Below are 24108 nucleotides of genomic sequence, written 5' to 3'. Positions count from 1 at the left end.
AATGTAGTACAAAACATTTTGAAACGTTAGTTCTAGGAAATTCTCTGTATTTTATTTAGAACCTCTCTTGACATCTGTCCCAGACTACAGATAGCCCTACTATAAATGCAAACTGTTCTAGTTAATAGTTGAAATCAAATGCTACCACATGGTTCTTAAAGATTCCCTCAAAACCTAATTCTCTGACAAATCCTTGATCCTTGTTTCGTCCAGAATTTCACTAAGAGGTCAGTTCAACGGCAATAACTCCTCTCTATTTGCATAAAGAGACCTAGCTGTTACAAATGCGTAGAACATAAATCCCAGGAAATTACAGAATAAAACATTTTACATAACTGTTAATGCCAATTTGATTTTAAACCCTGCAATTCCACAAAAAAAAAAAAAAACTTAAATCCATACCACTGAAAATGTCATCTGAAAAGAGAGTGCTTTTTCCATGCAGCTTCAACGTATGCAGAAAATCCAGACAAACAACCCCACTAAACCAAAATTCCCCACAGTATTTCAAGCATGGAACATGTGAGTTCAGAAATGTGACTGCTCTTGTTTTTCAGTTTTAAAGGTAATTATGCACTGATACCCAGGACATAAAAGCAGGTGTTCCTTTTTTTTTTTTTTTTTTGTGGTGGTGTTTTCCAAGAGAATTTCACTGCATACAGAGAGTAAATAAAAAAACCAGCTGATCCTCCAACAATTTAGTTGCTTTTTTGGTGGGTTCCCCACAGTTACATGCTGATAGTATGGATCTGCTGTAGCCTGAATTTCAAACACTAAAAGGCAAAGTCTGTATAGAATACAGCCACCTGAGGCTATAAACCCACACCCTGACCATGCCTCACCTGTGACAGAGGGCATGACCACACAACTTTTTGCCAGGAATTACAGAATTTGACAGAATCAGAAAAGAAAAATGGACAGGTTGTGAAAGAGTATGTGGATGTTCCAGGGAAAGACTGTACTAGAAAGCAGAGATGCTGAGAGATCTGACTGGTGATTACACACGTGGAAAGTAAAAGCTATGGGCATAAATCTATGTCTTCAATATTCAGGATAACAGCACAGGACCAAAAACTGCAAATTCAGTATGTATTTTTCTCAAAAAAAAAAACAACCAAAAAACCAATAAAAACCCCCCAAATCACACAGTTTTTGCCTGAGGTCTTACAGCATGAATTATGGAGTCTATTTTATGGACAAAAGTTTTTGCAGGCTTAGTTTTTACAGGTGTAGTTTTCTTAAATCTTATTTCAACCACTGACAAACTAGATGAAAAAAATGCTTGTGTTACAGTTGGTAACATTTACAGTAGAGACAAATGCTAAATGTTTTGTGGGAGGTGGCACTACAGAGTCACCACTACTGTTTCAATTCCCATCTGTTCTGTGGACACTGCTATCAGGGATGTGCTCTTCAGATGAGCAGAAGCAAATGTCGCTCAAGAGGCAGAACAGTTAAAACCTGCTGAAAGCTCAGAAAAGCTGGTAAGATGATCATGGATGGTATTACTATGATTGTTTCTAAACTAAACAACCCAGTCTCAGCTGAAGAAATCAATATTAAAAAATGCCTGGCATAAACTGATGCTTGCCTGAATGTCCTCAAAATTTAATGTCTATGAAAGAGTAATATTTTTATAAGTATTCCATATGAGGGAGGTTTTGTTTAGATAAAAAAAGATGTAAGTAGTTCCCATAATTCAGGATTTGTTAAGGATTACCTGTTTGGTGACCTACACCAAGATGCTTGGGTATCTTGGTTAGTACAAATTTAAGACTACCACTTCAAGCCATAAGGGGACCTAAGATGATCAGTTGACTATACTGTTGCTCAAGCAGCAAACTAACAGATACAGGGATATGACCTATGATCTGGATCACTAACAGAAATATCACAGGAGAAATAATTTTTTAATTTCAGTGTGAGTTCAGTACTACAAAGACTTCAAACTTAATACTCATTGATGTGCTTTTTTCAGATGAATCTAGAATAGAAGATTAAAAATGATGGGATCAAATTGATACATAATTTCGACTCCTTCCATCAATTTCATATGATGATCACCTGAGGAACCTGATCTTCATGCCAGTGAGACATATTCCTGATATACAGACAGACTGAAATAATCCTTCATGTAAAAAAAGTTTAATATTGACAACCATGACATGTGACCAAAGGGCTATATTAGTTAGCTAGATACACTGAAATTGAAATTTTATGGATGTTTTATGAAAACTGTCATCATTATGCCTGTCCTTAGACAAACAGGCCAACTTTAAACATCATCAGGGTTCTGTCTACTGATCCTACACAGGCATACTCTGAAGAACAAGCAGCAAATGCAAGGTACAAAGTTATCTTCTCAGTTCAAGCTGAAAGGCCTCTGTCCTATTTGCAACAAAACACGCTCCTCCAGAAACATTCTTTACAAAGCCAGCTAAGCCACAGATCTCTCAAGCGACAACTAAACAAATACCAAAGAACAGAAACAAAACAAAAATACTAACCTCCAGAATAAGAGGTTACTGCTTTTGCCACCACACGACTATCCTGAACAAGTCCAAACCAAAGCTATACATAAACACTAAATGACAGGAATAGGAAAAATAAAATACAGTGACTCATGCAAAAAGCTTACCATTTGGTGGGTCTCGTCTTTTCTCTGTTGAAAAAAAGAAAGAGCTATTTATTCATAGGTCTCACAGGAAGAATTCATTCTGTATTTTCATTTCACGTGAAGCTTTCAATGATGTTGAACTCCAGAATCTATTAATATCCTTAAAGCCTGCTTGTGCAGTTTAAAAAAAAAAAACCCAACCCTAAAAAAGTATTACAGAAAAATAACCCCCCAGTTTTAGATAATAAGCACTGATTTTGAATGCTCAAATAGAGTAGGAGTATAAGGTAATAACTACTGAGCTGGTTCCACACATTTTGACTCCAAAGTAAGGTGCAATATTAAGAAAAGCAGCTGTTTTGGTACAGTCTATCAAAGCAAGATTTTTGAGACATTATGCTTCTCGATTTCCACTAAATGAGACTGTTCCATCATTTGAAATATAAATGGTACCTTTATACAGTATTGTTCTCCCACAGAACCTAAAAGACATTATAATTATTTTTGATTTATGCAAAGAAAATAAGACACCTCATCTGCTATCCAACAGGCAGCTAAACAATATGGAACAGAACCAGAATCTCAGTATTAATCTGATATACCATTTACAATGCCATGCTGTTTCACAGATCATGAAGAATTTGGCTTGATGATTTAAAATGGAGTTGTAAACATTTCACATTTCAGTGTTCTCAGCCTATAATAATAAACTCTTTAAATGAGATTTCCCTCATTTACTATTAATATCTATCCACTACAAACAGCATCTACCTACCCTGCAGCCATCCTTCAAAACCCCAGTACACAGTTACACTATTCATGTACCTACACACACACACTTAAGAATTTTGGACTTAGCAGTACACATATGTATGGGCAAGCAGCTTGTCATCTCACTACACCAAAAAGCATGGCTCTCTAAGGAATTTCCTTTCAGAACTGGATTATCTGAAATCTAACAGGGACTCCCAAGAGTTTTGTAGTAAGAATTTGTAACATACGTTTCACTTTACAGCAGGTCCCAGAAAAGCTAACATACTATATTTTTCCAGACACAAAACCATATGGGGAACGGAGAAGGTGCCTCCACAGATGGTGCTGACCTTGTCCTAACAATACTAAAAAAAAATAATCTACAATCCTAAGCATGTGAGGCAAGTCAGCCTTGAATCAGTCAGCTGATCTTAGATAGGAATAAAGAACCTGTCAAGGTCATCAAACCTTCAGAGGAAGATGAGTAAAACCTCTTGAGAATAAACTTTTAATGAGCAAGCCTCCTAAGGACAGACAGTTGCCTCTTAGCTCACAGCAGCTTAGTTTTATGTACAGAGGTGGAGAACCTCTGCCAAGGTGCCTCAGCAAAAGGCATCAGGTCTGAGGGAGAAGGAAGGAAAAAAAGGCTTTTGCCCAAACCCTGTGCTTTCTTTTCCTAGAATATTCAGCATAAGAAACCACTGATGCTGTGCTGCCAAAAATAAAGTAAAAAAAAAAACAAAACCAAAAAACAACCAAATGCAAACTCAACTTCTGGAACATAACTGGAGTTTTATTTAACAATTCAGACACAGCAAACAAGAATACAGGACTGACTGCAAGTCACTTGGCACAGGATGGGAAGCTGGCAAAAGAAGGAGTTATTCATAGGAAGTGTCAAGTGGCCTTGTGCTGAATCAAGGGAATCCATTACCATTTTCATTAGAAGAAAGAGTTCATGAGAAAAGATAGTGGAAAACAAAGCAAGACATTTAAACACTTCCTGTAATTTTTGCTGGGTATATAAAAGATGAATATGTGTCCAAAATATATTAGATCTGGTTTTCTGTGGTTCCGACTGCTGATTAGAAAATACGACCTCCTGTTCTGAAGCGCAGATGACCTGACTAGAGCGTGGAGGATTTCTCTTTTTCTGAACATGGAAATGCCTACTGACCTAAAACAGATCAACTTCAGCAGCTGCCTATGTCCAAAAAACACACCTCCCTTTAATAAGTATTCCTGGAAAAAAGAATGATATCTGCTAAGACTCGAGAGAACAAGCTGAGCACTTCACAGATGCCCTTGTCTCCCAGGCAGCAATAATAAAAGCTGTGACGAGAGACATTAAAGAAACATAATAATGCTCTCCATATTAAGAGATGTTAATACCTAGCTTGAAGCTTATAAATTGCATTAAGAAGGGCAGCAGGACCTAAAAGCTTGTGGAAGAAATAGGCAGCTTCAAAGAGGGCTAACAGAGCTCCCACCCATGAGCTACAAGCAGTCCATAAAAATTAAGAAGCTTGCTACTTCAGAAAGGCATTTAGAACAAGGCTCTGTTCCACAGTCTCTGCCGCCCTTTTATGGCTAGGCGCTCAGCATGTGGAGAGGACACTTGTGTACGTGTTTCTGAAGCAAAATAACAAAAGTAAAAACTAATGGTACGTATGTGCAAGACTACACGAAGTGAGAATGCACTACACTGACAAGCACAAAGAGAAACACTGTGTTCATCCTGCTTACCGGCAGAACTATTTGGGATCAGCTTAAGAAGCAAATGGAGAGGCCTACCAGAGACTTTAACTAATTACAGTGATTTCTTCCTAAACTAAGGTTGAGAATTTAATTTACCTTAATAGCTAGATGAAAACCAGCCTGATATTTAAAAAAGGTTAAGACAACACATCAATAATTCCTTTTATTCATTTGCAAGCTCTTGTATATTCTCTATTCGGAGCCAAACTTTCACCTCTCTGGAATTCCAGATGCACTTACTAAGGAGTTGTCTGTGTACTAGAGTGCATTTCATTCCAAGTGAGGAAAAGCAGAATACTGTTGCTTCTTCTTGCAGCTGTTAGACAATATTTTGTGTACTAGTCTCGGCACCAAGACATAGACTTGTGAGCCAGAACTGCTGTTCTTGCTACTTTCCAACAACATAAGCCTTCCATAAGACTCCAGGAAAAGTCTTGTAGCAAGCCCGGAATGGTGTAACAGGCTTCTAAGTGATCAAATGAAGCATTCATTTCAGTGAAAAGCCTGTCAGATGGCACTGCTATGAAAATCAATGTATTTTAGAAGCCATGGGAGTAAAATCCCATTAAAACTACCAGACTATAACCTCTGTGTTTGAGAATTTAAGATGCTTTTAGAATGCACACAATTTATATATATACACATTATAAATAATATACAACTTCTATATGTAATTTATATTATATATATAAATGTATTATAAATTAGTATGTTCTATATAAGCCATTATATATAAATAAATATATTAACACCAAAAGCAAATCAGCTTTGACTTAGGCAAGTGAAAAGCCTGTTATTTTAGCGGCACAATTAGATACAGTCGAATCAATGAGAAATACAGAACTTCATCTGGTGGCTTGACTAAGAAATATCATAATTTAAAATTCCTGTTGCAGCTCTTAACAAGATAAAACCATTGTCCTGGGTTCAGCAGTAGCAGTCATTTTTTCTCCTTCTTAGTAGCTGGTGCAGCACTGTGGTTTTGACTTTCAGCCTGGGAACAGCGCTGATAACACCGACGCTTTTAGTTACTGCTCAAATGTTTAGTCTGACCAAGGACTTTGTGAGCCTCATGCTCTGCCAGGGAGGAAGGGAAGCCAGGAGGAAGCAGAGACAGGACACCTGACCCAAACTGACCAAAGAGGTATTCCATACCACAGCACGTCATGCCCAGGATGTAACTTGGAAGGGCTGGTTCACTGCTGCATCAGGCTAGGTATCGGTCAGTGAGTGGCTGTATTCTCTTCCCTTGTTATTTCCCTTATAATTATTATTACTGGTGGTAGCAGTAGTGGTTTGTGTTATACCTTAGTTACTAAACTGTTCTTATCTCAGCCCATGGGAGTTACATTCTTTTGATTCTCCTTCCCATGCCTCCAGCTGCAGGGGGGAAGAAAAGGCGGGGGGGGGGGGGGGAGTAGAGCGTGTGGTTCTGATTTATGGCCTGGGCTTAAACCATGAAAACCATCAAACAAACCCTCAGTTTTCTGTGTGTTTTTTTTAATTAAAGTTGTCTTCTTCAAGTTGTATGTGTTTGGGGAGGAAGAGTAGTTTGTTTATTAAAATACAGTGTATGGAGTAAGCTCACCCTACAACATAAGCTCGATCACACAAACCAAGATAATGGCTCAAAATAACTATATGGAAGGACAGAGATGAACCTCTGTCCTGTGAACAAGAGGTTTGACTGGACCACTGTTTTCCAGCAAAGTTTGCTATGGTAAATAATACAAACATATTTCTTCTCAACTCAAGTCTATGCACTGTACCACTGTGTTTTAGACACAGAATACAGTGGAACTTCAGGAATAGGAGATGGAAGATTACTTTTACACAAGAGTGGGTACACAACATTATTAATGCCACTTCTTAATGACTCACTTCTTCTCATGGAACCCTGTCATCTTATACTAATTCTGAGCAGAAGGAATCTTAAAGAAGCTATATAAGCTTCTGGAACAAATGCTCTGCACCTGAGTCACCATATCTGAATGAAATCCAAATGATACATATAGACCATGTAGGTTCCCAAGAATACTTGCAAGGATGACACTCTAAGACGAGGGCTTCTTCCCTCTACAGTAGTCTACAGCATTGTTAGTGCAATTCAATTCCAGAACGGATTACAAAAAAACATCCTGTAGCTTGAACACAAGTCCATGTGTTCTCAATCTATGTTTTGTATCACCTTATCGTTCATGGATATATGGCTGTCAGACAGGCAAGTTGTTTATGGACTCCCTGGAAAAGGGCCAAGATAAGACCTTGTAAGAAGCCTGAACTCCCTTTAAAACCCTGACCACATTTCCTGAGGCATCCTGCAGCTAGCAAAAAAGCTCCTGTGCTGGTAAGGACAGTACAGGCACATTATGTCTTCTGCTCTTGGCCTCCACCAAGATCGTTAGTTTTGAATAAAACATATTTCTCTACTGAACGCTGGACCAATGCCAAAAATTCATTCACATGAACTACTGAACATACCAGATGGTAAAATCTTTGTTACAACCCACTTGGGCTGAATTTAAACAGATCAGTTATAAACATCCCTAAAAGAGATGCTAAAAGAGGGTTTATTCAAATGTGAAAACAGCTTACAGAAAGATTTGTAGTTTCCCCACTGACAGCTTACCATTTTTGCTTCTTCCTGATACCTATTTTCAAACACCACAACCTTGGAGTCTCAGTTTACAAGGAAACTTAGAGTAAAGAGCACTAAAGTTATTTCAGAAAAATACTACTTTTGCACAATGCAGAAAAGAATCCTGCTTTAGTAACACAATTACTTCTAAACATAAGTACGGCAGTAGTGCTTCCAGTAGCTTTCAGTCACTGAAGTAGCTTCCTGCCTCCCCCCCACCAAAACAACATAAACAAGCCTCAATTTAAGACTAATTTGAATATTTACCAGATTTTCTCTGCCGTCGTCCAAGCAGATCTGTTACTGTTTTGCGGAATAGTTTAGCTTCTTCTTCATTAGCAAAATTAAGACCAACTTGACATGTCTGAAAAACATTGATATTTCCCCACCCATGACTAAGAAAATGTTTCAAAGGCTTTCTTAAATGTCTTCTTACACATTCTGAAGGTATGATCAGAAAAAATCACCACCACTAATTTGGAACCAAGTCACAGTGATTCATTCTATCTTAGGAATTTCAGTCTACTAATCAAGTTTCCAGAGATCATGGCTAACAAATTTAAACAAAATCTTGTGGCTTGAAATCAAAATGGGGAGAGGAAAATTTGTTCTTTAAGAATATATGATGTTTCACAAACACCATCTGCAAATCAAAATGTAAAGGGAGTTGAAAACAGAACTACATTTTATGCTTCTGTTCTATGGATTAAGTTTTCTGGATGAGATTAGAAAATGCTTTTATAGATAAGCTTAAAAAGCTTCAAGAACATAGGTAATATTGTACTTTTATAAATAATTTACAGAATTAAATAAAAACCTCTGGCACATTAAAAAGAAGCTGCTGTTCAAATAAAATGCATTTTAAAGCAGATATTCAAAGATGTTGAGACTCACATCTCCAGCAAAGGTATGAAAATATCCTCTAGGACTATTATATACAAAGTTATTGTACAGCTCCTGCTCCCACAATAATTTCCCATCCTGAAAAGAAGAAAAAAAATAATTTGAAAAACTCAGATGAATTGCAGAGTTCAACTTCTTTCGCAACAGAACCTATTAAGAGTTGCAAGCTGCATGGTATTAAGCATCTACCTTGCTATTAGCCCAATAAATGAGCTCAATCAAAATCAAAATATACTGGAACTTGTGGAAGAACTGTGGAAGGCTATGCCATCAGGTCACTGTGCTCTGTTCAGATACCTGTTTTCAAAAAGCACCATTCTTCAAGTTCTACTGGGAGCAGTAAAAGTGATCACTGATAGGAATACAGTGATAATAGCAATAACATTAAAGGAGACTTGCAGTCTCCTGTTATTTTCTCAGGCTTGACTTGAAACAGTTAAGGGGAACAAAAATCTCACCTTTTTAAGAAATTTTATATGTCTAAATGAAATAGTTCTAAACCCAAGGAACAGGTTTCTTTCTAAGTCTAGTAATCAAGTGACCAAATCACAAAGTCAAATGCAAATGTCAATTGGCAATCCTTAATAAATCTGAGAAACTTCAAGCACTGAATGCTGACAGACAATGAGCTGTTCCTGGCTGCAGAGATAACAGGAAGCTTTCCCAAGTCTCAGCAAATCAGTAAGACTTACGCTTTTCAGTATCATTTTTGTTACGAAAAAATTATCTTCGACACTTCATTTCTTAGCTCCTACTGTATGAAGTGAAATACTGTAATAGGACAAAGATCCACAGTATGAATGTACATATACGTTGTGGAGGGAAAAAAACCAACAAACCTGTTTGTCCTACAGTTCTCACATGCACCAACACACTACCCAAAAACATTATTTCCACCCATACAGAAGACAGCATCTATTTTGTTAATACCAAAGTAGAGAGACCTGCTAAAATTTTGACAACTATCTGTAGCAGTGACACTATGCTAACTTTCACTAGTGTGACTAATCAGATCTGTAGAGGACAACTTCTGTGAACTGCAAGAAAATTATATCTGATATTTATTTCATCCATAAAAGCTGACATCTATGAGATACTTTAAACTTAGAATACTTGAGAAAGTTGCACTTGTCTATTAATAAGCACTGTAATTACATCGCTTACAGCACAACCATCTACTTGAGAATGTTGAGTTTGTAGCTACAACCTATGCTCATTCAGTTCAAAATGGAGAATGAATACAATCAAGCTTAAATAATGTGATAAAGAAAAAAAAGATACTTGCTTACCTTAATGTCAAATATTCTGATAAAATATGACCTCTGCGGATTGTCCTTTACAAGGCAAGCTACACCACAGCATTTCTTCGACCACACGGCATTGCGATCTGCTGCGTATATCTGAACAACTGCTGAGGACATCGTCTAAAAAGAAAAGGTAGCTATTAAGGTAAAAAAAAAAAAAAAAAAAAATCACAAATTCCACATTTCATCTTTTATCAAAGTTTCTCTTATTACTTGTTCTAGGCAACAACTTTGATGATTTCCCAGGTGGTAATGCAGTAAAGTTCAAATGACCCCAAATCACTTCTATACTTAAGGTTTTCACTTCACTACAAGATTTAGACAGCTTAAGAACTCAACTGAACTTTTTGTTCTTGCTCGTAAAAAACTGCAAAAAGGCTTGGCCTGTAAGTGGCAGACCAGTAACTATGGTGGTCACACAGAGAAGTCCTACTGTGCAATTACTTTCTGTTCAGTACTTCAAACTGGATAGAAATACAATACTCAGGCTAGAACTGTAAATTACACAGTGCTTGGAAACACTCCAGGGACTGGAATGCAACTCTCTACGTTGCTTAATTGTTCAAATGGTCTCTGGCATAATTTTAGCTTATGCCAACTAGCAAACTCCTAAAATTCTTGGGCATGGTTTGAGAATTCACATGAGCTAGGCTCATTCCCAGCTGGCAACTTGAAATCTTCCTGTTTTCAAATTGAGATTATTTTAGTAAGAGATGAACATTATTCCACACTAGACTGCTTCAACAAGGCACTGGGAATGTTTCTCAGTATATTTTGTAGTATATATCCATTCTACCTTAGAAGTCCCATGAGGGAATAAAAATTGGAACCTTTGAAGAGTAGTTATTTAGGAGTCAAGTCACACAGAATCACAGAATGGTTGACACTGGAAGGGACCACTGGAGGTCATCTAGCTTAACCTCCCTCCCCAAGCTGCATCATTACCCAGCCTGTCTAGAGCCTTCTGAAAGACAGCACAGCACCTGTGGTATAAGCCAGTCCTCTAAGTTTCATATAATCAGCAAACTTGCTGAAAAAGCACTCTATCCCTTCATTCAAGTCATTGATGAGTAAGATGAACAATACTGGACCCAGTATTGACCCGTGGGGGACACCACTTGAGGTCTCCAGCTAGACTCTGTGCCACTGATAACAACACCCTGAAGCCTGCCTTTCAGCCAGCCCTCAATCCACCTCACCATCCACTCATGCAGCGCCCACTTCCTGAGCTTTCCTACAAGGATGTCATGGGAGACAGCATCAAAGGCCTTGCTGAAGTCCAAGTAGACAAAATTCTCTGCTCTCCCCTCATTTATCCAGCCAGTTGTCCAATTGTAGAAGGCAATCAGGTTGGTTAAGCATGATTTTCCTTCAGTGAACAAGGTCATAAGGTCTTAACAACATAAAACCTAAAGGCTCTGTAATGGGACAGATGAGAGGCTACCTAGCCCGGGACCTATTCTCCAGCAGCACCACATGGTTAGTTAAGAATAGAGGAGTACACTATTGCACTATGGGAATATACCCCCAGCAACTGGAGGGGTATTTTGAACTGGAGTTCAAAGCTCTCTAAAGCTTTGGCAAGTAGTGTTGATGAAGGAAGGCAAAGTAATGCTCTTAGAGCAGGTGAGAAAAACTAAATACGGAGCCCATTAGTCAGACTAGGTATGAACCCTCCAGAAAGATCTTGGAACTAGATGCACAAGCCAGCATGTGCATCTTACAGCACCTGATGGATTTTTCCTTTGTAAATTTATCTAATTACTGTGCAAGCCCCTGTGGACTTCTGGGCATTACAGCCCTGGACAGCATTGCATTTCATAGTTCACTAATGCACTATGCAAATAGTTACCTTCTTTTAGATAAAAATTTGCCACCTGCTAATTTCAGTTGACTGTCCCTCCTTGTTCTTACACTTGGAGATGGTGTTAATGGTTTCACAGTTGCCCCTCCATGCTGCACATGCATTTGACAGGTATCTGTCACACTTCTTTACGCTGTAATTTCTCTACTGTTTTAAAAAGCAATATCACCATTAAGTCACTCCCATACAAAGGAAAAAAAAAAATCATTCTACGCTTTAATTAGCCTTGTTACTTTCACATGGATCTTGCCTAGTCTTACTTCATCCTTCTCTGATTGGGGATAGGACTTATGTTGTATTAATCCAGTTTATTAGCCTGTTGAACACTGGCTTACAATAATACTGTTTTCTGTTTCAGTCTCTATTTCTTTCCCTGTAAATCAAAGAGTTTTATTTATTTTGTCCACTATGGAACATTAAGCAGATGTTTTCATAGATCTGGTGTAGTTCCAAGATCTTTCTGGAGGGTTCATACCTAGTCTGACTAATGGGCTCCGTATTTAGTTTTCCTCACCTGCTCTAAGAGCATTACTTTGCCTTCCTTCATCAACACTACTTGCCAAAACAGCTGACATTTAGAATGCAGGCATGTCTCGTTGCATTATAAGATTATCTACTATCAGTATCACCCAAGTCACAATTAAATTGCTTTAAAACAACCAGAAGAATAACCTAACTTTCCTGATTTTTTTTTTCAATTAAAAAAATCTTTCCAGGTAGAAAGAGTAGTAGAGTTAAAGTAATACAGCCAGACTGACAGCTACGCCCCTGGGGAAGCTTTATACCCTTTGCACAGGAATTGTGATGTAACTTTCACAATCAAGGTATAATTCTGTTCCCTGTTGCAACCACCTCCTCAGAGGTTGTCAGACTACTGATTTTTCTGGTAACCTACAGAAAATGTTAAAGCATGACTGATTGATGAAAAGACAGCTTTGAAGTTGCCTCCTCAAACCCTCTACAACTAAGTGTAGAGTAAAACTCTCTCTGTAACCTAATGAGTAATTTAATCATAACTGGACTTGTCAGATGAGTAAGAATAGACCCTTGGGTTAGCCATACTGCCACAACGAAACTGTTAACTGACATTAAGTTGCAGGTGTAAGAAAGGATGATTTTCCCCCTTATGTGCAACAGGGAAAGATGATCTGGGGCACAACTGGCCAGATTTTCTTCAGAACTTCTGCTAACAGCTTTTTCTATCATTTCTCCAATATCATCTGTTAAATCTTGTAGTCAGAAGACAACAAAAAAAAGCACAGATGGGCCATTCTATAGTTGTAACAAAGGCATCACATTCAACCACATCAACTATGCCACTGACCATGCAAAAAGCCTTTTCAACCCTCCAAAACAAGTTCAGCTCCCAGGTAACCTCCCTCAAACAGGAATATCCACAGAAATGGGTGGTCTTGGCAGGAACTATGCAACTTAAATTGAAGGCACAGAAGACAGTTATCTGTGTGTCAAGACAGCTCCCTATGTGTTGCCTCCTATCATATCTAGCTGCGAAAGTACTGACTGGATTATTTAGGTAAACCCGTAACTGTCATAACTTGGGGATGATTCCTTATAAAATCTGGAACTACCACCTTCCCCATGAGTAGACAGAAGAATATTACACAAAAAGAGCACATCATCATTCCACATAATCATAACAGATTTAATGTATACTTGGATACTCTACGAGTAGAGCTTAATTTACAAGTTAGAGAACAATTCCACTGAACCTAAACAAGGTGTTGTGAGGCCTACCAAGCCTAGAGTTCAATTACATTTTAACTTATTCACTAGCACTGCATGAATTCCTAGTGTTGGCTGACTGTGTTGAGGCTTTCACATGCTAGAACATATAATTACAAATTCCACTGTTACATCACTAGTTTGGGTTTTTTCAATTAAAAAGACAATGCAGGAAAAAAATACAAGATGTATTTTTGGGGAGAAAAAGACAGTAAAATTCAACTCCTTTTACTTCAGCCACTGTTTATTTTCATCATGCAGAGCTGTGCTGCCACGCTTTATGCTCTTCAGCTTCTGGAAGACAGTACAAAAATATTTACTCATCTACCTCCTTTGCAAACTTAAAAACTTATCAAAATTTAAACTTGATAAAATATAAACCATAAACTTCATCTACTGCTATTCATTATGAATCCTAGCCACATAAATTCAGTTAAAAAAATCAACTTTAACTGCAGATTTGCAGCATCTGAGAACATCTATACAAGTATCACTTTGAGTATTCTACTGCGTTTTCTGAATGAGCATTCACTTTGTCTATTTTGAAGCCAGCTGTGATATCCAGCTCAGTTTCTCACAGCATTCTTGAAGAGAACATTGCATTTATAAGCATGGATTCCTTAAAACTATACACAAATATTTCTTCACAAGAGGTCGTACGACGGATTTTACAGATGGAATTAAACAAGACTGCCCTTAAATACTCAATGTAATTAGTGCATTTTTTCTGAGATACAGTAAGTTCATTTGGCACTTAATGCCTAAAGTTATTGCTGTATTTCAGGAGGATTTTGAATTTGGAACTAATGCTTTGCTTAACAGATTTAGCGAGGACCTTGTCCTTTTTCAGGATCTGTGTATTTGGACAAGGGGCACACGGGAAATAAATAAGACAGACCACTAAAAACTGATGGGCCATGGACATGAGAATCAACAGCCCTGGGTTTTCTTTAGCTTTTGGCACAGTCAGCTTCCAGCTGGAGGATATGCCATCACTGATTCCAGGAACTTGTCACACCCCTCAAACTGATGAGCTATGAAGCTGTAAGTCTGGTGTTGTCATCTGGTCACATCCTTGGGCACACATACTGCAGGATATGTGGTATCAACAAAAGGCTCATGAAAACACCTTCTGCTTGCAGAAGGCAGCTGCAACTAGTCACTGCACATTTGTAGAATGTGATCACAGCAGCCACTGCTAGTTTCCAACTGGGCAGCAGGTAGCTGTGTCCTTTGATCAGCTTCTGGTGTGAACATTTGCTGCAGTAGCCTGTCACGATAATGACTTGCTGTAATTCAGTGTTTCTCAAAAACAGAAAAGCAAGCCAACACAAAGTGGTATATCTCATTACAAGTAAGAGCCACCACACTAGACTGCTTATGGTTGACATCAACTGCAAAAAGCTAAGTAATTACAGGAAAGTACTGACATTAAAACATAGTGGGCCAAAAGTCACAACAAAGAACAGCAGCAAGATTAAGGCTGTAAGAGGATGTTCAGCCACCTCAGTACACACTATACGAGAAAGCAATTCAAGACCAATTGGGATGGTCTCATACTGCTCACGTGCAGCTGACAACTGCTTGTGGGACAAAGATAAAGAGATTCATGAAAGGACTTAGGCTGGATGTGACCTCTAAGTCCTCCAGCCCAACCTCCTGCTCACAGCAAGGGTAATTAAAAGTCTAGAGTTCAAGTTGCTCAAGGTCCTGTCCAGTTAAGCTTAAAGGCTTCATATCACAACTGGGAAACCTGTTCCAGTGTCTAATCACTCCTTTTTTAATGCTTGTAAAAATGCAACTCAGTTTAGTGTATTCTTCTAATGGTTCAGTATCATATGCGTATATAAGACCTACTATAGCGGAAGTCCTTACTATGGCTAAGCCATCATGCTGAAGCGTGACCAGGTGATGCTGGGTGCTCCTGGGTTACTCACTTCTTTGATACAAGGCCAGGAAGATAGCCCACAGTTTGCTTCTAGGGTGGCTGTTCCAAGAATAAAGGGCTATTGCTATTAATTGACATTAAAACATCGGTGAGTTATAGTCTTCCTTGGACAGCAGGGCTCAGGAACAGAGATATGCTAAAAACAAGTACCACTTCACTGTGGAAAACAGCAAGGTGTAACTCTCATCTTCACCACAAGAAGGACAGGAAGCTTCAGTACCAAAACAATCTTTAATCACCTAGCATTATCTGAGTCATGGAGGAAGATACAGAAACTCATTAAGACTCCTGAATGAGAAGACAAGAAGCAGAAGTCAGAATGCAGGGTAGCTAACACTGCAAGACACAACAACGAATCCACAGAAAATTAGCCAATTAGACAGAAACCAGTGGGTGACATTTCTTTCTCTAGATTACAAGTATCCTGCAGAAAAAAAAAACCAACAACAAAACAGAACAAAAAAACCCCATCAAAACAGTAGCACTGATGATTCAAGCAGAAATATTGCTTGAAATCTTAGTGTATCTCAAATAAAAGCTTGTGTAAGCAATTACACATTTAAAAGTCAATATTTTAATAAATTCATGTTATTCAAAGCAAATTGGAGTTAGACAGTAATAATACCCTCCTGTTGTTCTGCAATTATCTTCCATTTCATAAATATACAGAGCTTCTCAAAACATTTCTGCTGTGCTCAACACAGATATGCATTTTCTCTCATCCCTCTTAATACAGAAACAAAACCTGTTGCAGAGACCAGGCCCTGAACCTCCTCCTCCCCTTCTGGAAGGAAGGCCTTCAGGGGCCTATACAACCAAGCTCTTTTCTGGCAGTTCTGTGTCCCTTCTGCACAGTTCTCCTGTTTCAAGAGAAAATTCAGTTGTTTTCTTGGCACTGAGGATGTCTCCTGCCATGTGGGAACAGTGTGTTTGTTCCCTTCCTGCTAGGAAGGGCTGATAACCCACTTCCAGGGTGAATGTTCTCATCACCATGCAATCCTACAGAAGGCATGCACTGCAATCTCCTCTAACAGGGCTCTTAAATGAACTGAATAAGCCTGACACTATTTAGATCATCCCTAACTAATTAGGCCACATAAACATCATGCAAGCATGCTTCCCTAACAATTTCCACATTCTAAGTAGCAGAGGCATTTGCTAGCGTCAACAAAAATATTTCCTAGCACTTTCACAGAAACTTAGAAACTTGAGGTCAATCAGGTTCATAATCCTACAATATTCTTTAGCCCTGGATAGTAAGTAAAACTTAACCCTCTTAAATTTGGGTGTCTAGTGATGGTTTCGGTGCAATCCAGACATAACAGCAAGAAATGCTAAACATAAATCAACACTTTCACCGCATTTTAAAGGTCTCAATCAGCATTCACAAGCATCAACCACGACAACCTGTAATTACTTACTTTTGCAGCTTTAGATGGGAAGGGACGGAGATAGTTAAAAATAGCACAGGGACAGAAAAAACTAGTGATACTAAAGGCAGACTGCTTCTGCTTCCTGCTGATGCCTTCATCTGAAGGACCTCAAGGATTATGGCCCAAACCTCATAAAATGGATGCATCCAACTGTCTGTTTAGCCTTTTCCCCCTTAAGAACAGCAGATAAGGCTATTTATGGTTTCTGCATCTTGCACCATAAAACAGTGTGATGACACTATTTTTATAGTACACACACAGTTTTCTGTGCATAAAAATATTTCAAGGCCTCCACAATATTTTGACTATGAAATTATATTTTAAATTAGATTTTACAACTCTCAGAATTTTACAACTCTCAGAATTTTACAACTCTCAGAAGATTTATGTCTTCCCACCAGGTTGCCTCCAGAATCTTCACAAATGAGTCTGACATGTGACAGTGTTCACCCACTGGGGATTTGGATACTTTATATGCAATCTGAGTAAACTGTGATTACTTCAAATTTTAAAGCTCTTAGCACTGTTAAAGATACATTTAACAGGTTACTAATAATCTTATATTTAAAGACAATTGTGTATTGCAACAAAAAGTTATATTCAGACGCTACAGACAGGATCTTAAACTAGTTTCCCATTGAAAGAAAGAATACAGAACTTCAGAAGTTTGCTGGCAGATTTCAACAAGTTAAGCAGCTGAAAACAATCTTCTACTTTTAATGCCATTTACAGGACGTTATTTTCAGAAGACAGACTGCTCCACAGACAGGAAAACCAAAGCAAGATTTCACTTTATTTGACAGAACTGACATAAGAGAGCCTTTTGTAAACACTCAATCACATGAGAAAAGCTTTATATGGTGCAAGTTGAAAAATTATGCAGCTGACAACACTGAGGCCTCACCAGTTCTCCTGCTTATGACTATTTGCTACAATCACAGTGCGCAATTTTAAGCTTAAAACTTGCTTTTCATCTAATTTCCCATGATTGTCCACAGATTAAAAACATGCACTGTGTATACATCTAAGAAATTAATATGTGTTTCCACCTATATGCAAATTAAGCTGTTTTAAAAATAAAGGCACTGCATAAGAGATGCTGCCTTTTTCTTATTTGAAGGGGGAAGGAAAAGAGGAAGTTCTTTCTAAAATAGCAAAAGGCCACTTCAGGTGTTTTCTACCATTTCTGAAGCATAAGGATCTTAATCTAAGTTAAAAGACAGCTTCACTCAACACACAGACCGAAACATTTAAGGGATCAAGAGACCAAAAATTAAAAAAAAAAACAAACCAAAACCTAAATATCAATACCTAAGAACAGATTCGCTGCCTTGTTCTGATCAGCACACAAGTCGGCTACAGCATCCTCACTGAGGATTCTGTAACGATACTGTGTGGAGAAGGTACCAGTGATCATTAATTGATTTTACAACAAAAGAAGGGATGAAACAAGGGACTGCTGTTTAAGAAAACTAAACTATAAAAGTGCTTGTTCAGACTTGAGTCTGCAGTTGTCTAGCTAAGTGATCCTTCACTCCTAATCCTGTCAGCCCATTACACAGCTCACATTCTCCTGAGTGCCTTCAGATCCCAGTTTATTTACATTTCCAGTACCTCCCAGAAATACCCAGTTCAGCTAGAGCTGGCCAACTCTTTTTCAAATACTTGCTGCTGAACTGTGGATCATGGGAGACCAACAATTAAGATGTGGGTAAACAGCATAGCATATAAAACCAAATCAAATGGCACATGATTAAGAGAGATGTTTTTATCAGACAAAGAATATTTTTAAATCCTCCAGCCTCAGTTCAGACAACACATGCAAGGCTTCAGCCTTGCAGAGATATGACATAACCATAACCACAAGCATGCTCCAGATGATAATATTCTAAGCCATCCCATTTTAGCAGATCATTTACCAAATGACATACACAACCTGGGGCTTCTACTGATGAACAAGCTGAACACTGTCACTTCCTGTTTACCTGCACAGCATCAGTAGGAGCTTACTCAGCTGCATCTCACTGCTGAAGGCTGCTGAAATCTTGGCTGGTGAGAAAGCAGCAGACACATGACAAAACACAGTTGGTTATTTGTGTTCCGTTGTTAAAGTTACACATTTGGCTGCTTTCAGAACAACAGAAAGTGTGCTGTGCACAGGCTGTCCACAAATTTGTCACTGTCCTACTGCCATGGAGCAAAATTCTCACTACAGAAGAAAGACATTTTGTCTTGCAGTTCCACCCCCATCCCTGCCTCCACAGGCACTATGAATCAAGGTGTCAAAGACTACTCATTTCCAAAGCTCAGGGAACTTTCAGATGAAATGTTAAAGTCTACCTTTTGATTTTCAGCCATTTTAAATTAATCAAGATTCCCAAGACTAGGATGACCTTGACACAAATAAAGCACTGTGCAGGTATGTAGATTAACCAGTTCTCAGAACTATGCTCCAGTCATACACAGAAATTGCAGATTGATGTTCCAAGCCATACAGATTCAAGACAAGAATCAGGCATTTCACGCAACCCATGGGCTAAAGTTGGAGCTTGAATGTGTCTTGTCTTGTTCTACCGCCTATTGAGCTTTAAGGGAAAGCAGCTCCTTTGACTCAACACAATCTTCCCTTCTACTAGCAAGCTATTGCTTTCATGCACTAAAGAGTTAAACTCACAGTAGTTCTTTATAGACACACTTAATGGTGTATGTATCACATTCACAAGTAAAAATCTTCAGAACAACAGTTAAATTGATTAAAGAAAGGATGTGAAGCATAAGCCTCAGGAATTCCTGAATTACCCCAGCTCTGGAACATTCATTAATGAGCCCCTGAAAATGCTATTTAGCATCTACTGGCATTCCCAGGTCCAGATTAAAAAAAAATAAAAATAAAAAAAAAAAATTAGTATTAGCTTTGCAATGGTGAGGTTAAGGTGAATTTTTCTTATGATCTTTACACTTGAGAACAAAAAATAATATGGAGTTTTGACTTCAGATATTTAGAGAACACTGAAATAAAACACTTTAAATTGTTTTAAAAGAAAAAACTCTTTTAACAGAAAACATTAACTTCTTGCCAACATGAAACAAAGAACCCCTTCAAAATATCTACAAATTGGAGAAAAGGCTATTAGAAGTAAAACCTCTTTGAATAATAGCCAGCAACTGGTCTTGCAATTGTGTATACAGCTTGTGTCCTTGCCCTGTAGACTCAATCCACTTACATAAAGGTACTTAAGAGATGTAAACACCCCCCACCCCCCCACCTCACACTTTCACTGTGCCACAACTCAACATGCTTTAATTCCTCCTTCAGCAGTTCCTGTGTGACCAGAACAATTATGATAACTGAAGTCAGATACATGGAAACATAACTGTGTATAATTTGTTTTTAATACCAACAGCTGAGTCTATGACTGAAGTTATTCCCAGTTGTAAGTCTTAAAAAATAGACATACTAAAGGAAAAAATAGCATGATGATCTAGTAGTTACATGATCCCTGGATATATCCAAAATTCATTCCAGGGATAAAACACTAAAAGCTCTTTCAGGGTAGATATACCCAACAGTGAAAGCATCAGCTGAATGTTTGGGAGACTACTATTCTTCATTTAGTTTTGGATGATGTTTGCATTTATTTCTCCCCCATGCCTTAGCTTGGAGACACAGAACTCTACCTCTGTAATTTGCTTTGAGAACTACTGATAAATCAAACATAAAGATAAAATTATGCTGCCACAAACAGAAATCTATTATTTTGGGAGAAGGGGGATAGGAGGTGTCCACATTATCTTCTCTGCTAACAGCCAAGGTTAAAACAGCCAAATTTCTATATCACTAGTGTTAGTTTTCTCCCCAGTGCATGAACATTAAATAATACTTGATAGCCTGTTAACTGTTTTAGATATGGAAGCTGAGATATATTCTTTACCATGAGGGATGTCCCTTGAGTAAACTGACATTTATTACAGCTAACAGCTACAACTGTCACTGTCAGAACAAGTTCCTTCGTAGGTCCAAAGCACTGCATTTATCAATGCACTGTGGAGGTCAAAAGCCACTTAAATCCACCCATGTGTAAACAAACTTTAAAAGCTTGGAAGCAGCGTCACAGAATGGTGATCTGACCTAGACAATTCTATGCAAATCTCAGACTTAAGTCACCTATTGCTAGACAAACCACAGCTGTAAATTCTTTTAGCAAATTTACCAAAGCTTTTTTAAGTCACCATTACATATGTTTAGCATTTGATTGTTAAGACGGAAGAATAAAGAGTACAAGGCACATAATTCAGAACTTAATGGCAAAAGGAAAATTATTTTTTACGGAAAAAAAAGTAATTTCCCACCTACCTGACACTTCTCAGTGGTCTCCTTCCAGGATAATCCTGACCCCTGAGCAACAAAACTCCATTAAGTCTTAGTCCATAAGGATCAAGAAAATCATCCTAGCACTCTATTCCTACTTCCGACCTAGCCCTTCAGTAAGGGCAATTGTCACCTCATACTTAAGGTTCCTTTACAAAGGATTAATGGGAAAGCTCCTTCCTTGAAGTCAAAATTCTTCTGCAGCTCCATAAAGAGACAGAATGTTACTTATCACAACACCGCCTGTTCTCCTGGGCACAACCAAAACAGCAGAAAATATTAAAAAAAAAAATCTCCTCATTTAAAGTGTTTGCTTATACAACAAAAAAATTGCTGAAAAAAGGTAGCACCATGTATTTTTCCTCTACATTCAACACTTGGCATCCATGTCCAGTCAGCAGTTTCCAGTATAAATCCCACAACTGTTATTTTTTTCCCTGCAGTGCAGAGCTGGTAGTACACCTTTACACAGCAGTTCTAATGAGGAACCACACACAGAAGTGAGGAACAGGGGCAGTTGGCACTCAATCTTTTATTCTTAAATATTAATATGTTTGGATGGGGCGGAACAAAAGCATCCCCACCAAAGATTATTATCTCTCCAGTACTGCTGTGGTCCTGTTCATAATTCGTGAACATCGTGTAACAGCAGTAACAAATATGCTACATGAAAAGTTAAGAGTGCATACCAGCCTGTACTTACTGATAATACAAAAATTACTTCACCCTACTTACAATAGTACTAAAGTAGCACTAGATCTTGGGTTAGAAACAAAACTTACAATTAAGAAAAATCAGTATTTATTAGATCAGTACAGGATTTTAGAACCCACAAAGTCACACCAATATTATTTTAACATGAACACAGTAGTTTAGATATTTTAAAACCTTTTAGGACAAAAAATATTTGTTTCAAAAAACATTTACACAAAATACTAGGTCTGAAACTGACCTTCACTCTTTCTGGTGAGTATGGTCTGAATTAAATACAGCAAGTTGAACCAAAATAATAAGTTTAATGAGAAAGATCTTAAGAGAGCTTTGCTTTTGATCCCAGTGAAAATTAAATACTAATCCAAATCAATTTCAATTGCACTGGCAGTCCAATCAGTCAGTATCATTACCCTAATCAATAGTTAGATTTGAAGCATTATATGCTTTGGTTCCTGAACTACTTTTCTGCAAGTCTCAATCTGTTCTGGAGCTGACAGTGAAGTTAACACACCTCTTGCTACTTAGGAGAACTGGCAACAGCCTTACTGTCAGGTCAAGCATTTGTCACTTAGCTGAAAACTTCCACTTATGCAATGTTAAGTTACAGTGCTTTTATGACAGCATAAAGACAGCAGGTACATTGTTAGACTACACTAACAGAATGAAAATGTTCATTAATACCGGCTGTAACCTTTAAACAGAAGGGAAAAACAAAAGGTTATTAATGACCTATTAATTTTTTCAGAAGTGTAACACCTTTGGTAATGAGATATTCCTCCATAAGGGCACTGATGTAACTTAAACCCCAATGACTAGAAGAAGGTACCCCTTGTAAACACTGGGGGTTCCATGCTTTGTATGGATACTTTCTTCGTGATCAGCTAACTACACCAATTGCTCTGAGCACCTGCACAGCCTCAGTCTGTTAGTACAGCAAGTTCCTGATGTTGTGAGTATATGAAAGATAATGTGAGTCCCAGGAGTGTACATTTTAGAGAAAACAGGCTGATTACCTGATTAAGACTGCAAGAAAACACCCTACTCAAAAGACTTTGTATGAGTATAAAAACATGTATCTCTTCCAGTCTCCTGGAAAAACTAATCACAGGAATGGGACCTACTTAACTGCAATGCATTAATAGGTTCCTAGAGGTTAGCAAAGTATATTTTACGAACATCAGATTAAAGTCTGTAAAACTGGGTCCTCCAAAGATCTAGGGATTGTTTGTCAGAAACTTCAATACCGGGATGATCTTCCTATAGGAAGATGGAAGGGGGTGGGAGTAAGTGTGCCAGTAACACAGTGAGACCTCAAGCAAGCCTGGGCAGGGAAGGAGGAGGAAGTAATCTTGATTTCTTGGTAGTCAGGATCCACTCCTGGGCACATGGAATATTTACAGAAGGTGAAACAGATCTACAGAATGGATTGAAAGGCTAGCCAGCTTCACTGATGAAAGTGTCCTGTAGAACATTTGTATTCAAAAGTACATCCTTCAGAAGAAGGCCTCTGCCATCCACCATGTGATGTGCAATATGATACTGAACTCAAGAGTTTCGTATTAGCTGATGTGGAACTAAGATCTCTAAGTCTGCTAATCCCCACATAAAAGCTTCAGTTCTACAACAAACACTATAGTCCTGTGAAGAATCTCAGATGGTGACTGCCATCAGTCACCTCACTTCAGGACCAGGTTATTCTGACAAACGAAGGCTCCTTGCTACACTTCAAAGTGCCCAAAGCATCTGAAGTCAAAGACCAGCCTTGATGAGTCGTGGCAGATATCCTTATTTATGGCTGTTTTTTTTTTTATTCGGAATAAGCCAACTATGTAACACCCTTTGCTAATTAAGACTTGCATCACAGTGACATTGTCTGTATGGGGTGACCTCAGAGAAGAAGTTATTTCCAGTGATATGGATCCTGGCACTGTTTCATTTCATTGCTAGAGCAATTACTGAAGCCAGAACTGGCATTCAAGTCACCATCCTGAAATTAAGGCTAAAAGCACTCAACTTCTAAATCCACGATGGATTGCTATCTCCCCTCTGAAGCAAAGACTACCT

At 38.2% G+C, this 24108-nt stretch overlaps 1 protein-coding gene across 3 annotated transcripts in view; it reads right to left on the bottom strand.

Moving 5' to 3' along the window:
• The window catches only part of WASL (WASP like actin nucleation promoting factor), a 49529-nt gene that overhangs the window by 13475 nt on the left and 11946 nt on the right, over nucleotides 1–24108 (bottom strand). For 2 of the 3 annotated variants that reach the window (XM_061467571.1, XM_061467572.1), the window contains exons 2-5: nucleotides 9959–10093; nucleotides 8661–8747; nucleotides 8034–8130; nucleotides 2639–2662 (exon numbers count right to left, since the gene is read on the bottom strand). In XM_061467571.1, coding sequence (XP_061323555.1) covers nucleotides 2639–2662; nucleotides 8034–8130; nucleotides 8661–8747; nucleotides 9959–10093 — 343 coding nt within the window. The remainder of the gene's footprint in view (nucleotides 1–2638; nucleotides 2663–8033; nucleotides 8131–8660; nucleotides 8748–9958; nucleotides 10094–24108) is intronic. The other variant, XM_061467573.1, reaches the window with a different exon arrangement.

Source organism: Pezoporus flaviventris, unplaced genomic scaffold (assembly GCF_033815535.1).
Source record: "Pezoporus flaviventris isolate CSIRO_AGI_PZ_B2104156 unplaced genomic scaffold, CSIRO_AGI_Pfla_v1 ptg000045l, whole genome shotgun sequence".
Classification (NCBI taxonomy): domain Eukaryota; kingdom Metazoa; phylum Chordata; class Aves; order Psittaciformes; family Psittacidae; genus Pezoporus; species Pezoporus flaviventris.
Note: the sequence above shows the minus strand (reverse complement) of the source record. Positions and strands in the feature narration are given on the sequence as shown.